Source organism: Salmo salar, chromosome ssa05 (assembly GCF_905237065.1).
Source record: "Salmo salar chromosome ssa05, Ssal_v3.1, whole genome shotgun sequence".
Classification (NCBI taxonomy): Eukaryota; Metazoa; Chordata; class Actinopteri; order Salmoniformes; family Salmonidae; genus Salmo; species Salmo salar.
In genome coordinates, this window is record NC_059446.1 from 81,454,500 (window position 1) to 81,472,791 (window position 18,292).

At 44.1% G+C, this 18,292-nt stretch overlaps 1 protein-coding gene across 9 annotated transcripts in view; it reads right to left on the reverse strand.

Annotated features, from left to right (window-relative positions):
- The window catches only part of LOC106606028 (focal adhesion kinase 1), a 135,559-nt gene that overhangs the window by 112,011 nt on the left and 5,256 nt on the right, over positions 1-18,292 (reverse strand). For 3 of the 9 annotated variants that reach the window (XM_045719121.1, XM_045719122.1, XM_045719117.1), the window contains exon 2: positions 9,014-9,043. The exons of 1 other annotated variant lie outside the window; for it this stretch is intronic. Coding sequence is in view for 6 of the 8 variants with exons in the window: in XM_045719117.1 (XP_045575073.1) it covers positions 9,014-9,043 (30 nt within the window). In the remaining 2 variants the exon portion in view is untranslated. Of the gene's footprint in view, positions 1-2,622; positions 3,495-9,013; positions 9,044-18,292 lie in introns of those variants that run through there. 5 more of the 9 variants (XM_045719119.1, XM_045719116.1, XM_045719115.1 and 2 more) reach the window with 4 other exon arrangements.

The window sequence follows — 18,292 nt, forward strand, 5'->3', positions numbered from 1 at the left end:
TCTGTTTCTACTGCTGCTAGTTCTGTTTCTACTGCTGCTAGTTCTGTTTCTACTACTACTAGTTCTGTTTCTACTGCTACTAGTTCTGTTTCTACTGCTACTGCTGCTAGTTCTGTTTCTACTGCTGCTAGTTCTGTTTCTACAGCTGCTAGTTCTGTTTCTACTGCTGCTAGTTCTGTTTCTACTGCTACTAGTTCCCGTTTCTACTGCTACTAGTTCTGTTTCTACTGCTACTGCTGCTAGTTCTGTTTCTACAGCTGCTAGTTCTGTTTCTGCTGCTGCTAGTTCTGCTTCTACTGCTGCTAGTCCTGTTTCCATTACTACTACTGCTCGTCCTGTTTTTGTTTCTACTGCTGCTAGTTCTGTTTCGGTTGCTGCTGCTGCTAGTTCTGTTTCTTCTGCTGCTAGCTCTGTTTATGTTTCTACTGCTGCTAGTTCTGTTTCGGTTGCTGCTGCTGCTAGTTCTGTTTCTTCTGCTGCTAGCTCTGTTTCTGTTTCTACTGCTGCTAGTTCTGTTTCTACTGCTGCTAGTTCTGTTTCTTCTGCTGCTAGCTCTGTTTCTGTTTCTACTGCTGCTAGTTCTGTTTCTACTGCTACTGCTGCTAGTTCTGTTTCTACTGCTACTGCTGCTAGTTCTGTTTCTACTGCTGCTAGTTCTGTTTCTACTACTACTAGTTCTGTTTCTACTGCTACTAGTTCTGTTTCTACTGCTACTGCTGCTAGTTATGTTTCTACTGCTGCTAGTTTTGTTTCTACAGCTGCTAGTTCTGTTTCTACTGCTACTGCTGCTAGTTATGTTTCTACTGCTGCTAGTTTTGTTTCTACAGCTGCTAGTTCTGTTTCTACTGCTACTGCTGCTAGTTATGTTTCTACTGCTGCTAGTTTTGTTTCTACAGCTGCTAGTTCTGTTTCTACTGCTGCTAGTTCTGTTTCTACTGCTGCTAGTCCTGTTTCCATTTCTTCTACTGCTAGTCCTGTTTTTGTTTCTACTGCTGCTAGTTTTGTTTCGGTTGCTGCTGCTGCTAGTTCTGTTTCTTCTGCTGCTAGCTCTGTTTCTGTTTCTACTGCTGCTAGTTCTGTTTCGGTTGCTGCTGCTGCTAGTTCTGTTTCTTCTGCTGCTAGCTCTGTTTCTGTTTCTACTGCTGCTAGTTCTGTTTCTACTGCTACTAGTTCTGTTTCTACTGCTGCTAGTTCTGTTTCTACTGCTACTGCTGCTAGTTCTGTTTCTACTGCTGCTAGTTCTGTTTCTACTACTACTAGTTCTGTTTCTACTGCTGCTAGTTCTGTTTCTACTACTGCTAGTCCTGTTTTTGTTTCTACTGCTGCAAGTTTTGTTTCGGTTGCTGCTGCTGCTAGTTCTGTTTCTTCTGCTGCTAGCTCTGTTTATGTTTCTACTGCTGCTAGTTCTGTTTCGGTTGCTGCTGCTGCTAGTTCTGTTTCTTCTGCTGCTAGCTCTGTTTCTGTTTCTACTGCTGCTAGTTCTGTTTCTACTGCTGCTAGTTCCATTTCGGTTGCTGCTGCTGCTAGTTCTGTTTCTTCTGCTGCTAGCTCTGTTTCTGTTTCTACTGCTGCTAGTTCCGTTTCGGTTGCTGCTGCTGCTAGTTCTGTTTCTTCTGCTGCTAGTTCTGTTTCTGTTTCTATTGCTGCTAGTTATGTTTCTACTGCTGCTAGTTGTGTTTTTGTTTCTACTGCTGCTAGTTATGTTTCTGTTTCTACTGCTGCTAGTTATGTTTCTACTGCTACTAGTTCAATTTCTACTGCTGCTAGTTCTGTTTCTACTGCTACTAGTTCTGTTTCTACTGCTACTAGTTCTGTTTCTGTTTATACTTCCACTACTGCTGCTACTGCTGTTGCCTGGGCAGTTCTCGCTCTACCTGGCCTAGTTATTCAACAGCTATCCCCTCTCCTGACAAGAACACTAATCACAGCCCTGCCCGACACTTAATCAGTTCAAGACTAATGGGAATTCACCCCTCTGCTCTGTAATATGTTCAGGGGACAGACAGACAGCAGTCCTCCTGTAAGTCAGTGCTGAGCAGTAGTCAGCGGTTCCCAGCTCCGGTTCTCCAGTACCCCCACCAGCACACATTTTTGTTGTAACCTGGGACAAACATTCCTCATTCAACTCATTTAGGGCATGATGATTAGTTGAATCAGGTGTGCTTGTCCAGGGCTACAATAAAAAATGAGGACTGGAGTTGGGGAACCCTGCGTTACTGTACTGTTTACTGTCACAGCCATGGATGACTTAATAACCACCATGGCTTGGTTTGTTGTGGTGATCAGATGAGAGAAGAAGACGGTACAGTGCTGCTGTACACATTGGGGCATTGCCATTCAGTGCACCTGACGTCTTGGCATGTTATAGTAGAAGAGGCAGCAATAATACCTGCATAAAGCAGGGCATGGCAAACCACATTCACCTCTAACTATAGCAGAGTTCTGGGAATTAGCATTCAGTCAGTGTAGCCTTAAATCCCATTCATATTCATCACACATCCAAACACAGCCATCATCAACAGAAAGACCTCTAAAAAACACTGAGATGAACACTGGTTAAAAGGCTCTACCTAGAAGCACCTAGTGTGCATAACATATCTGCTGTGTGTACACAGTACATACTTGGGAGTGGAGGGTGTTGAGCGTAAACACAGGTGCCCCGGGCCCAGCATAGGGGGATGCAGCCACTCCTCTCCATGATGGCCGCAGCAGCACCTGTCTTTCTATCCCACCACCAGACCCTGCGGCCTGAACCAGCCCCAGGCTCCCTGACCCTGTCCCCTTCCACAACCGCATAGAGGCCAGGCCAGGACAGGCTGCTGCTTCTTCCTCTGCCCCTGAGGACCCCGGCACAGCCCCTCTCCGCTCCTCACAGCCCCTACCGCTGCCCCCCTCTGAACCGTTCACACAGCCCTGCCTCAGGGGAGAGAACTGTGGGGTGAGGAGGAGAAGACGTCAAGGGAGCAACTCAGTGAAATCCTCAAGAAGTTTTTATCCTAACATCCACCTTGCCTGACAGACAGGCTGTTTCCGGGTCAGAGGTGTTTGGTGTCCCTCCGAGAGGGAGTGAGAGAGACAGAGATAGAGAGGGAGAGAGAGAGACAGAGAGAGAGAGAGAGAGAGAGATAGACAGAAGATCAATATGGGACAGGTCTGTGTTGTCAGCTCCTTATCTTCCAATTCCTCTTCAGATACCCTCAGCGTTGGCTTCCAGCCTCTAATTAAATCCCTCTGCGTGCCTCTGCACAGCCTTGTAAATTAATCAAGCCCGGGAGGCAGCTGACTTGGAAAACAGTGTAGTAGAAGACACAGAGGAGACAAAAAAAAAAAACAATCCTTCAGTTAGTTCAGCACTACAACCGCCTGTCTTCTCCAATGTGACAGCCTCTTTTAGCTCCTCAGCTATGGTTCGTAATCCAGGACAAGCTGCTGCTGCTGCTGCTGTGAAACCCTGCTGCCGAGTCGGCTGTGTCAGGAGGGAGTGTGAGCTGGGTCTGCGTGTGACTCAGAGAGAGAGAGAGGTAGGGAGAGAGTGAGGGAGGGGGGAGGCAGGAAGGGAGGAGAGAAAGAGGCAGGGCAAGAGACTAGTAGAGAGCTCAACCTCATTTAGGGAACTACACTCAGCTCTTCTCCTGTTTACAAAACGGACAGCGGCTCTTCAGTCGCGGTTGCAGAGAGAGAGAGAGAGAGAGAGAGAGAGAGAGAGAGAGCTGCAAATCAAGTCCAACCAGGGTCATGACTAGTGCTCAGCTCATTAGCAAACAATATCTCTTCCTCCTCCTCCTCTTTACAACAAGGTCTGCCCCTATGCTTCTGGCTATCAGCCAAAACATGTCGCTCCCTCTCTCATTTCCTCCCTTATTCCTCTTCTCCTCTCTCCTGTATGCTTTCCATTTGCAGCATTCCATTTTCCTCCAAGGTGTAGACAGGTGAGGACTACTGATGCCGTTACATAAGATGTTTTAAGTGAAATGAAAAGTAACTTTGCGATGCTATCACCATCCTAGTGAATGTCTGGGATCAGATACTGGATCTGTGGTGTGATGAGGTCACAGCTATCTCCCTGTCTTAGTGGCAATGGAGCTTTTTGATTCCACCAATCACACAGCAGAACAGAGGTTCTGTGGAATAACGTCATAATGCATGAATTAGGCCTTGGCTATTACATACACAAGCAGTTCTAAACCTGCTGCAAAACACAATGCTATTAGTACACTGCTCAAAAAAATAAAGGGAACACTTAAACAACACAATGTAACTCCAAGTCAATCACACTTCTGTGAAATCAAACTGTCCACTTAGGAAGCAACACTGATTGACAATAAATTTCACATGCTGTTGTGCAAATGGAATAGACAACAGGTAGAAATTATAGGCAATTAGCAAGACACCCCCAATAAAGGAGTGGTTCTGCAGTTGGTGACCACAGACCACTTCTCAGTTCCTATGCTTCCTGGCTGATGTTTTGGTCACTTTTGAATGCTGGCGGAGCTTTCACTCTAGTGGTAGCATGAGACGGAGTCTACAACCCACACAAGTGGCTCAGGTAGTGCAGCTCATCCAGGATGGCACATCAATGCGAGCTGTGGCAAGAAGGTTTGCTGTGTCTGTCAGCGTAGTGTCCAGAGCATGGAGGCGCTACCAGGAGACAGGCCAGTACATCAGGAGACGTGGAGGAGGCCGTAGGAGGGCAACAACCCAGCAGCAGGACTGCTACCTCCACCTTTGTGCAAGGAGGAGCAGGAGAAGCACTGCCAGAGCCCTGCAAAATGACCTCCAGCAGGCCACAAATGTGCATGTGTCTGCTCAAACGGTCAGAAACAGACTCCATGAGGGTGGTATGAGGGCCCAACATCCACAGGTGGGGGTTGTGCTTACAGCACAACACCGTGTAGGACGTTTTGCATTTGCCAGAGAACACCAAGATTGGCAAATTCGCCACTGGCGCCCTGTGCTCTTCACAGATGAAAGCAGGTTCACACTGAGCACATGTGACAGACGTGACAGTCTGGAGACGCCGTGGAGAACGTTCTGCTGCCTGCAACATCCTCCAGCATGACCGGTTTGGCAGTGGGTCAGTCATGGTGTGGGGTGGCATTTCTTTGGGGGGCTGCACAGCCCTCCATGTGCTTGCCAGAGGTAGCCTGACTGCCATTAGGTACCGAGATGAGATCCTCAGACCCCTTGTGAGACCATATGCTGGTGCGGTTGGCCCTGGGTTCCTCCTAATGCAAGACAATGCTAGACCTCATGTGGCTGGAGTGTGTCAGCAGTTCCTGCAAGAGGAAGGCATTGATGCTATGGACTGGTCCGCCCGTTCCCCAGACCTGAATCCAATTGAGCACATCTGGGACATCATGTCTCGCTCCATCCACCAACGCCACATTGCACCACAGACTGTCCAGGAGTTGGCGGATGCTTTAGTCCAGGTCTGGGAGGAGATCCCCCAGGAGACCATCCGCCACCTCATCAGGAGCATGCCCAGGCGTTGTAGGGAGGTCATACAGGCACGTGGAGGCCACACACACTACTGAGCCTCATTTTGACTTGTTTTAAGGACATTACATCAAAGTTGGATCAGCCTGTAGTGTGGTTTTCCACTTTAATTTTGAGTGTGACTCCAAATCCAGACCTCCATGGGTTGATAAATTGGATTTCCATTGATTATTTTTGTGTGATTTTTGTTGTCAGCACATTCAACTATGTAAAGAAAAAAGTATTTAATAAGATTATTTCTTTCATTCAGATCTAGGATGTGTTGTTTAAGTGTTCCCTTTATTTTTTGAGCAGTATATATTCACACGCAAGTCAGAGCCCTTCAAGACCTTTACTAGTACCTCTGTATGTTTACATGAGTGGGGTTGTAAGAGTCTAAACTTTTCTCCTATGTTCTCTATCCTCTAAGACAGGGTTTCCCAAAGCCGGCCCTGAGGGCCCCCTCTGGGTGCACATTTCGTTTTTACCGAAACACTACACAGCTGATTCAAATAACCAACTCATCATCAAGCTTTGACTATTTAAATCAGGGGGGGGGGGTCAAACTCATTCCATGGAGGGCCTAGCATCTCCTAGACAACCAGGTGAGGAGAGTTCCTTACTAATCAGTGACCTTCCTTAATTCATCACTCATGTACAAAGGAGGAGAGAAAACCCTATGACACTAGTGGAATGAGTTTGACAAATGATTGACCCAGAAAAACGATACTTTGATGTGTTTAGTCACTCCACTGAATTGAAGCTCTGTGAACAGACAGACAGCCTGGTTTGTACCCACTGACTTACCTCAACAGTTCTACAGCACGGTGCTGTTCTATAGTTATCATAATCAAGCACAGCCTCAACCTACATTATTCACTATAGAGAGAGGAGAGGGATCTGGTTGTCATTGGGGTTTTTCACAGTATAGGCCTTCTGTCTATAGTACATCCTTTCAAAGAGGAGTATTTTTCCACACGCACACAGTATAAATTGAATACGCATGATCAATTCCTCTCAAGGGGTGCTACATCAATTCCTCATTTTCAGCGAGCTCATTAACACACTTTAAGGCTTCATCCAAAAAGGCACCCTAGTCACCTTTAGAGTACACAACTTTAGATCAGGGCCCATGGGGCCCTGTAGGGCTCTGGTCAAAAGTAGTGCACTATATAGGGAATTTGGGACGTAGTGTGAGACCAACATTTTTTTTTAATTGCTGCAATTACCATGACAAATATTCAAGATGTCCGTAAAACTAAAGAAGAAGAAATAACAATATTAATTGTGGCTGTGAATCACCCCGACATGAAAACAACAAACCTAATCAAGAGACAACTCTCACTCTACTCATTACACACATCACAGACAGGCAGTTCTATGGTCCCTTTAAACATTCAGAAGTGTGTGTGTGTGTGTGTGTGTGTGTGTGTGTGTGTGTGTGTGTGTGTGTGTGTGTGTGTGTGTGTGTGTGTGTGTGTGTGTGTTTTGCACCATGTTTTTCTGGGCCTGTAGCTGAAACAAAGAGAGAGAGAGTAGATTGCACCTGCTCATTATGTAACCTAGCACTGATTTATCACAGTCAGATCTAGCCTAGCTCTCCACAAACTAAAGCCTTCCACTAAATCACACTAATCTCCAAGCAATGCCAAGGTGCTGCAGCATTGCTTTCTTCAAGCGGAATACAGATGTTTCATGCCTGTGTGTCTGTCTACCTCAAATCAGACACAGAACCAGGGACACCATCCATTCACATAAGAGACCAAAACAGTTCACTACGTAACAAGGTGATAAAAACCAAATCAGAGAGAATATGAGACATCTAAACCCTGGTGAAAGTGTTGGTATGTACTGTATAAGGGGCTTAACTGATGCAGGATGGTTCATACTCTGTTTACTCCACACTCCATTCAAGAGGACATCAGTCTGTCAGATGATACCGGCTTTTGGTGCAGTTATCCAGTCTTGGCCAGGCTACGATTCTCCAATACTGCTGACTGACTATGGATCAACACAACCAATCAGCTGGATGTTATTTAACTGTACACAACCAACCACTTAACCTGTCTGTCCTTACAGCCAGCTCCGTCCTAACTCTGTGAGTACAGAGAGAATTTAGAGATGTTTCCACTGATAGTCTGTCGCAATACACTCCCACAGGGAACATGGCTGCCTCAGAGCCCTAGATATCAGGTTAGAAACCCCATTATGTCTAAAATAATGGGCTCCAGCTTCACACATACACACAGTGCCTTCAGAAAGTATTCACACCCCTTGACTTATTCAACATTTTGTTGTGTCGCAGCCTGAATTCAAAATGGATTGAATGGATTTCTTCTCACCCATCTACACACAATACTCCATAATGACAAAGTGAAAACCCTATTCACACCCTTGAGTCAATACATACTAGAATCACCTTTGGCAGCGATTACAGCTGTGAGTCTTCCTGGGTAATTCTCTAAGAGCTTTGCACACCTGGATTGTACAATATTTACACATTACATTATTCTTTTTAAAATTCTTCAAGCTCTGTCAAGTTGGTTGTTGATCATCGCTGGACCAGGCTGGTCACAAGAAAGAGCCTTCGATTTGGTACATGTGAAAAGGTACTGAGGATGTGGATATATGCCTTTGTTGGAGCAACATAAATAAATAAATAACAATAAAAAATAACACAATGGCACAACGAACTCACGAGGCTCTGAGCCAGAGCACACTGCTTAGACCCTGCGCCACGGCAGTTCACAATTCTCTTGCAAGCAGGGAGAGTACTCAGTGATACTGAATGAAAACAGCACATTTCTGTTTTAACCCTGTAAACACGCAAAATTAACGCTGTAACCATGCCGAATTAACCCTGTAAACACGCAGAATGAATGGGTAAAAAATGTACGGCAATTCCGAAGTGAAACTATGAGAACAGGCTGTGCTAGCCAGCCATGTTGAGGTCTTGCCATAGATTTTCAAGCCAATTTAAGTCAAAACTGTAAGTCTAGTGAGAAATGAAATAGCTATCAAACTGGAAGAGGTTTTCATTCCTTCATTCATTTGCAGAGATGTTTACTGCAACTAATACTTATCTGATATTTTCCAATAGATCATTTTCTCCAGTGCATGGTGTTCAAACAATTAAATATTGATGAAGAATCAGAGAGAAATGCTGATTGCGGAGATGAAGAGAGCCCCATCATGCCTTTAGCTTCAGCCATGGGCCTCCTCCAGGAAGCTAACAGAGTCACATAGCTGTATGTACTGTATAGGGAACAATATGTGGAATACAATCTGGCTGCACTCATCTAGAGCAAGTCTAGGTGCAGTTTGTCCTTTTTCTATAATAACTACACACACTCAACCAGCGCTTCACACATAGCACTATTAACTTTAAATGACAGAATCTTTACTGCCAGGGAAAAATACACATAGCACTATTAACTTTAAATGACAGAATCTTTACTGCCAGGGCAAAATACACATAGCACTATTAACTTTAAATGACAGAATCTTTACTGCCAGGGCAAAATCCCCCGGTACATACCAGCGTAGTATGATGATATCCTGGAAATATCTGCAAGGGAAACAGAGAGAGGGAGAAGTATGTTAGGGTGGCATTACTCAGGGTATTTACATGAGCTGACTGTGATCCATTGAAACCTACACACCAATGGAGGCTAGCCAGTAGCCAGTAACCAGTAGCCAGCAGCACCTGTGCAGATACAGCCCCCTAGAGGTCATCTGTTCAGCACAGCCCAGAGGCTGTTAGACTGCACTGCCAAAGGCACTGGGGTCTTGGCCTGCTTGCACAGAACCTTTGCTGTTTCAGGAGATGTAACAATGACTGTCATCATTATACATTGATGGTACTGGACATTTCTTAAAGGCTAGCATGATGGTAGCAGGCTGGTGACTGTCATTAATTGATTTAGAGAGATGGTGGTGAAAGTGGTAGAAAGGAAGAAACAAGGAGGATTAATCCTGGATGGAACGCACCCAATCTTGACACAGGGAGGAGGATGTGCTTCTGCTTCTGATGACTTTACAATTGATTAGCCCTAATTTAATAAGCATTAAGCAGTCTAGGCTATTTTCTCCACACACAGTGTTTTGGATTCAGCACAGTGCTCCCTGTCTGCCTGCCTGCAGTCAGTCACCACCTAACCTTGTCCTCCAGTGGAGATCACGCCTACGTCCCAATTGACAACATATTCCCTACATAGTGCACTTCCTCTCACCAAAGCCCAATGGCCCAAGTCAAAAGTAGAGCACTAAAAAGGGGAATAGGGTGGCCTTTGGCACTCAGATGACATCCTCCTGCGGTCATTAAAGTCCGAGGCACGTTCAGACGGACAGCAGATGATGGCAGGACTTTAATAAAACCCTCTAGACACCACATCAGTATTTCACTGGCTTCTTAGGGTGGGATACTGAAGGGCTGGCTACATTATTAGACAGACAGACAGACAGACAGACAGACAGACAGACAGACAGACAGACAGACAGACAGACAGACAGACAGACAGACAGACAGACAGACAGACAGACAGACAGACAGCACAGGAGGTTGGTGGCACCTTAATTGGGGAGGACAGGCTCGTGGTAATGGCTGGAGAGGAGAGGAATGAGTGGGATGGTATCAAATACATCAAACACATGGTTTCCATTTGTTTCCATGTGTTTGATGCCATTCCATTTGCTCGGTTCTGGCCATTATTATGAGCCGTCCTCCCATCAGCAGCCTCCACTGACCGACATGCAGACAGAGAGAAAGACAGAAAGACAAACAGACAGGCACACAGAGGTCCTGCTATCAGTGAGGAGCCAGGAGCAGCTAAGCTCATCAGTTAATCATAATGCTCATTATTCCTGACTAAACCTGTCTCAGCAGAAAGCACAGCGGAGGAGATGATAGAGAGATGATCTGAGAGAACAGCAGTGAATGAATAAGGGATTTGTGATGTAAGACTTCAGATGGAAATAAGTCAATTCAGGGGTTTTAAAAAAAGGCAACGAAAATGTTTTAATGTTAAGCGCCAGGACTTCAAATGATATGGACGTAGTCATGACCTAGGAAACTAAGCCATAAACTGAGAGAAGTTAGCAATTCTGTGGTACAGTGATTGTATATTCCTCCTCACTGATCAAAATAAATGGTTCTACCAATTCCTCTTTTAATATTGATGTGACTATGAAATGCCACTGTTTTGTTTGCACTAGAGAATGAATGGTCAATAAAAGTTTGCTTTAGACGTGTTCATATGAATATGACGGCGGCTAGTCAACATAGGCTACGTCCCAAATGACACCCTATTCCCTACATAGTGCACTACTTCTGTTCCCTGGTTAAAAGTAGCGCTGGGGAGAAGAAAAATCGATACAGTTACATATCGGGATATTATTTTTGACACTATATCATATCGTATCATTTTCACAATATCGTAATATTTATTCTTGCGCTGGATGGCTGTACCTGCACCAAAATCCAGTATTTTTCCTTCATTACATTTTTTTTAACCTTTATTTAACTAGGCAAGTCAGGTAAGAACACATTCTTATTTACAATGACGGCCTACCAGGGAACAGTGGGTTAACTGCCTTGTACAGGGGAAGAACGACAGATTTTTACCTTGTCAGCTCGGGGATTCGATCCAGCAACCTTTCATAGCTTGTTCTCAATCTTATTTTTAAATAGGAAGCCAATTGGCTTTCAGCAGTTTTATTTCCTTGTTTTGTCATGGCTCTATCTTGTCCCACTGTAGCAGACATATGGTTAGCTTATACACTAACTGTCACGTCCTGGCCAGTATAAGGGTTAATTGTTATTGTAGTTTGGTCAGGACGTGGCAGAGGGTATTTGTGTTATGTGGTTCAGGGTGGTGTGTTAGTTAGGAGGGCGTTTGATTTATTATTTCCGGGTTTTGAGTTATGGTCTATGTTTATGTATTTCTATGTGTAGTCTAGTGAGTGTGTTTCTATGTTGAGTTAATTGGGGTGGACTTCCAATTGAAGGCAGCTGTTTGGTGTTGCCTTTGATTGGAAGTCCTATATTAGTTGGGTGTGTTTGTCTTGTATTTGTGGGAGATTGTTCTTGGATTGCTGTGTTGCCTTCAAGACTGTCATTTTGTCGGTCATCGTTTGTTTATTTTTGTATACGTGTTTGTTTGGTTTTTTCCCTTCTTTTCCCGTAAATAAAGAAGATGAGTATACACATACCTGCTGCGTTTTGGTCCACCATTTCTAACGACGAGCGTGACACTAACATCCCACACACTGGAGGCTCACAGGCGCTGCAACATTTCCTTCAGCAGACAGACTCTACCCTTGCTCCATCCAATCATTGCATTTTACAATTTACTGACCTGGATAATCCAATAACTACTTTGTCTTTGAGTCAGACTTTTCCTTCAAATTCGGGGTGTAGCCATGGGCTCCCCCTTTTCCCCCAACTATGCAAACCTGTATGTGGGACAATTTGAGGAAGCACACCTTTACAAAACAGAGACACAACCCCTACTTTATAAAATCCTCCTATGGAAGAGATACATAGATGATGTCTTTGTGCTCTGGGAAGGAAGTCAGCAGGAACTAATTGAATTCCAAACTTTACTAAACGAGAGCTCTGAATACCTAAAATTCACCCTGCAGACTGATGAGAGAAAAATAAACTACCTGGACTTATGGATCATCAAAGAGAATGATGCATTACACACAAAGCCCACAGACCACAATCCCTTGCTATGTGTGGATAGTATGCATCATCTTCCCCTCAAGAATGGTCTACCATATAGCCAGTTATGCAGAGTTAAACCAATCTGTGGCCATCAGACAGATTTTGACAGCAATGCTAAAAAAAAAGACAGAAATTCAAAATGCGAGGCTACAAGGACAAAACTCTTGATGCTGCAATGATGAAAATCTCTCCAAAACCAAGAGAGGTTATTTAGGTGGTTGTAGAATTTAATGTCTCTTTTCTGGATTTTGATCATTAGCGGGTATCAGCCTAATTCTGCTTTGCGTACATTATTTGGTGTTTTACGTTGTACACGGGGGATATTTTTGCAGAATTCTATATGCAGAGTCTCAATTTGGTGTTTGTCCCATTTTGTGAATTCTTGGTTGGTAAGCGGACCCCAGACCTCACAACCATAAAGGGCAATGGGTTCTATAACTGAATCAATTTTTTTTTGCCAGATCCTAACTGGTATGTCGAATTTTATGTTCCTTTTGATGGTATAGAAGGCCCTTCTTGCCTTGTCTCTCAGATCATTCACAGTTTTATGGAAGTTACCTGTGGCGCTGATGTTTAGGCCGAGGGATGTATAGTTGTGTGTGTGCTCTAGGGCAGGTATTCCCAAACCCCAGGGGTACTCGTAATTCCGTCGGGGGTACGCCAAATATAAATGTGATTCACATTTATTTATTTTTTATTCACATTCTATTCTTTTTCTTTCTTCACATTTTCAAACAGTACATTTTTATTTTCCAACGGGGCTATACATTTGGGTGAGGTTTTTTCTCGCCTGAGTAGCCTGGTTTCACTGCCACAAATAAAATTAAACCTTCTAATGTTCAGCGATATAACAACACAATGTCAAATACAGGTAGCCTAGTCAAATAATGAACATGCAATCACATGAACTGTTATTCTCTCGCAGGAATTCCACTAACGGTCCGTATGTAGCCAAACGTAGCTGCTGCTCATGTTGGTATCTGTACTGATGGCGCAAAAGCCATGACCGGGAGACATAGTGGAGTGATAACATGTGTGCAAGCAGTTGCTCCCGACGCCACTTGGGTACACTGCAGCATCCACCGAGAGGCTCTTGCTGCCAAGGGAATGCCTGACAGCTTGAAAGACGTTTTGGACACTACAGTGAAAATGGTTAACTTTGTTAAAGAAAGGCCCCTGAACTCTCGTTTATTTTCTGCACTTAGCAATGATACGGGCAGTGACCAGGTAACACTTTTACATTACATTACATTTAAGTCATTTAGCAGACGCTCTTATCCAGAGCGACTTACAAATGGGTGGATTCACCTTGTGATATCCAGTGGAACAACCACTTTACAATAGTGCATCTGAATCTTTGGGGGGGGGTTAGAAGGATTACTTTATCCTATCCTAGGTATTCCTTAAAGAGGTGGGGTTTCAGAGGTGGGGTTTACAACATACAAAAGTGAGCTGGTTATCAAGGGGCAAAGTATTGGTCATGTTTTTTAAATTGAGAGACGAGCTTAAAGTTTTCTTTACTGACTATAATTTTCACTTATCTGACCGCTTGCATGAGTTTCCCACACGACTGGCCTATCTGGGTGATGTTTTTCTTGTCTGAATGATCTGAATCTAGGATTACAGGGACTCTCCGCAACTATATTCAATGCGTGGGACAACATTGAGGCTATGATTAAGAAGTTAGTGCTCTTCTCTGTCTGTATTAACAAGGACAACACACAGGTCTTTCCATCATTGTATGATTTTTTCTGTGCAAATGAACTCAAGCTTAAGGAGAATGTCAAATGTGATATAGCGAAGCACCTGAGTGAGCTAGGTGCGCAATTAGACAGGTACTTTCCTAAAACAGACTACACAAACAACTGGATTCGTTATCCCTTTCATGCCCTGCCTCCAGTTCACTTACTGATATCTGAACAAGAGAGCCTCATCGAAATTGCAACAAGCGGTTCTGTGAAAATATAATTTAATCAGAAGCCACTGCCAGATTTCTGGATTGGGCTGCGCTCAGAGTATCCTGAGTATCCAAATCGCGCTGTTAAGACACTGATGCCCTTTGCAACCACGTACCTATGTGAGAGTGGATTCTCAGCCCTCACTAGCATGAAAACTAAATACAGGCACAGACTGTGTATGGAAAATGATTTAAGACTGAGACTCTCTCCAATACAACCCAACATTGCAGAGGTATGTGCATCCTTTCAAGCACACCCTTCTCATTAACCTCTGGTGAGTTATTCACAGTTTTCGATGAACAAATAAGGTTTTATATGTAAGATGGTTAAATAAAGAGCAAAATGATTGATGATTATTATTATTATATTATTATTTGTGCCCTGGTCCTATAAGAGCTCTTTGTCACTTCCCACGAGCCGGGTTGTGACAAAAACTCACACTGATTCTTATGTTTAATAAATGTATCGTATAGTGTGTGTGTGGCAGGCTTACAATGACGGAAAAAAACAACATTTCAGAGTGTGCTGACCCTGGTGCTAGAGGGGGTACGCAGCTGGAGGTTGAATGTTTGAAGGGGTACGGGACTATAAAAAGTTTGGGAACCACTGCTCTAGGGCAACGGTGTCTAGATGGAATTTGTATTCGTGGTCCTGGGAACTGGACCTTTTCTCTCTCATCACCCCTCAAGCTGCCTGCAGGATGGTGTTAAAGTGAATGGTGTAGAGAGGAGGGAACCAACAGGTCAGACTCCAAACACAGCACCCTAGTGTGTGTGTGTGTGTGTGTGTGTGTGTGTGTGTGTGTGTGTGTGTGTGTGTGTGTGTGTGTGTTTGTGTGTGTGTGTGTGTGTGTGTGTGGAAGACAAACACAGCACCCTAGTGTGTGTGTGTGGAAGACAAACACAGCACCCTAGTGTGTGTGTGTGGAAGACAAACACAGCCTTTTAAACAGAGGGAGTCAACTGTCATTACTGACTGACTACAACACTCCTCCTGATTCCCCTAGAGCAGACTGGATTGACATACTGCAGCAGACCTGGCTGACTGACTACAACACTCCTCCTGATTCCCCTAGAGCAGACTGGATTGACATACTGCAGCAGACCTGGCTGACTGACTACAACACTCCTCCTGATTCCCCTAGAGCAGACTGGATTGACATACTGCAGCAGACCTGGCTGACTGACTACAACACTCCTCCTGATTCCCCTAGAGCAGACTGGATTGACATACTGCAGCAGACCTGGCTGACTGACTACAACACTCCTCCTGATTCCCCTAGAGCAGACTGGATTGACATACTGCAGCAGACCTGGCTGACTGACTACAACACTCCTCCTGATTCCCCTAGAGCAGACTGGATTGACATACTGCAGCAGACCTGGCTGACTGACTACAACACTCCTCCTGATTCCCCTAGAGCAGACTGGATTGACATACTGCAGCAGACCTGGCTGACTGACTACAACACTCCTCCTGATTCCCCTAGAGCAGACTGGATTGACATACTGCAGCAGACCTGGCTGACTGACTACAACACTCCTCCTGATTCCCCTAGAGCAGACTGGATTGACATACTGCAGCAGACCTGGCTGACTGACTACAACACTCCTCCTGATTCCCCTAGAGCAGACTGGATTGACATACTGCAGCAGACCTAGCTTGTTTGATTGATCTGGGTGATTGTTTAGTGGTGATGTGTACTGGACTTACTGAGACAGTAGCTTGCAAAACAGATTACTGTATGTGTGTGTGTGTGTGTGTGTGTGTGTGTGTGTGTGTGTGTGTGTGTGTGTGTGTGTGTGTGTGTGTGTGTGTGTGTGTGTGTGTGTGTGTGTGTGTGTGGAAGACAAACACAGCACCCTAGTGTGTGTGTGTGGAAGACAAACACAGCACCCTAGTGTGTGTGTGTGGAAGACAAACACAGCCTTTTAAACAGAGGGAGTCAACTGTCATTACTGACTGACTACAACACTCCTCCTGATTCCCCTAGAGCAGACTGGATTGACATACTGCAGCAGACCTGGCTGACTGACTACAACACTCCTCCTGATTCCCCTAGAGCAGACTGGATTGACATACTGCAGCAGACCTGGCTGACTGACTACAACACTCCTCCTGATTCCCCTAGAGCAGACTGGATTGACATACTGCAGCAGACCTGGCTGACTGACTACAACACTCCTCCTGATTCCCCTAGAGCAGACTGGATTGACATACTGCAGCAGACCTGGCTGACTGACTACAACACTCCTCCTGATTCCCCTAGAGCAGACTGGATTGACATACTGCAGCAGACCTGGCTGACTGACTACAACACTCCTCCTGATTCCCCTAGAGCAGACTGGATTGACATACTGCAGCAGACCTGGCTGACTGACTACAACACTCCTCCTGATTCCCCTAGAGCAGACTGGATTGACATACTGCAGCAGACCTAGCTTGTTTGATTGATCTGGGTGATTGTTTAGTGGTGATGTGTACTGGACTTACTGAGACAGTAGCTTGCAAAACAGATTACTGTATGTGTGTGTGTGTGTGTGTGTGTGTGTGTGTGTGTGTGTGTGTGTGTGTGTGTGTGTGTGTGTGTGTGTGTGTGTGTGTGTGTGTGTGTGTGTGTGTGTGTGTGGATAGGCCTATAGGACTTTACATGGCCTACGTCTGACTCAGCACAATGCTAGGGTTCTGTCACACCATTCATTTCCTCACCTAGACAACACTGATCCTGCCAAGGAGAGGCACAGGGGAGGAGATGGTCACCAATCACAATTGTTTCCACGTCATTTCAACGAAAAACTTAAATGTGATGATGTTGAATCAACGTGGGAAACTGAATGGATTTGCAAAAAGTCATCAACGTAAGGGAATTTAGTCTTTTTTTACCTGTCATCAACGTAAGGGAATTTAGTATTTTTTTACCTGTCATCAACATAAGGGAATTTAGTCTTTTTTTACCTGTCATCAACATAAGGGAATTAGTCTTTTTTTACCTGTCATCAACGTAAGGGAATTTAGTCTTTTTTTACCTGTCATCAACGTAAGGGAATTTAGTCTTTTTTTACCTGTCATCAACGTAAGGGAATTTAGTCTTTTTTTACCTGTCATCAACGTAAGGGAATTTAGTCTTTTTTTACCTGTCATCAACGTAAGGGAATTTAGTATTTTTTTACCTGTCATCAACATAAGGGAATTTAGTCTTTTTTTACCTGTCATCAACATAAGGGAATTTAGTCTTTTTTTACCTGTCATCAACGTAAGGGAATTTAGTCTTTTTTTACCTGTCATCAACGTAAGGGAATTTAGTCTTTTTTTACCTGTCATCAACGTAAGGGAATTTAGTCTTTTTTTACCTAACTGTTAAATCCAATGACAGGGTGACTTTTTTGGTTGATTTCACATTAGTTGACAACTCAACCTAATGTAAATGAAAACAAGGTCAATCATTCTAGATTGGTAATCATTTAACAGCTGCTCTAGCAGGGTAATCCTATTGGCCTGGGACCAGTTCTTTTTTTTAAACTGATCTATCTGTATGTTGGCTATCGGATAGGACTCAATTAATAGAAATAGAATGAATAGAACGGGAGTCTCCATTCAAGTCAATGGTTCGTCCACTCTATTCATTATATTTCTATGCATTTAATCCTATCCGATAGGCGAAATCCAGATAGATATTTATTTTTTGAACTGGGCCCTGAAGATTAGCTGTATAAATTACAGTGATGTGAAAAATACACTCAATCTCCTCCAGCCTCAGACTGTCAGACATGACTACAGTAAGAGATCTAGATCCTGTCAAGCAGAACATCACTTCAGCATTCTCTGAACAGAATGGTCATGACTACAGTAAGAGATCTAGATCCTGTCAAGCAGAACATCACTTCAGCATTCTCTGAACAGAATGGTCATGACTACAGTAAGAGATCTAGATCCTGTCAAGCAGAACATCACTTCAGCATTCTCTGAACAGAATGGTCACATAGAAATGTATAGCTTAGAACAGACATGATTATTAGTCAGGTAGAATTGGCAATCATGTTAGCTTTAATCAATATATTTCTATCTACCAGTTTCAGAAATATTTGAGTCTCACTGAATAACACACACTAGTTGTTTGCATTCTATCAATTAA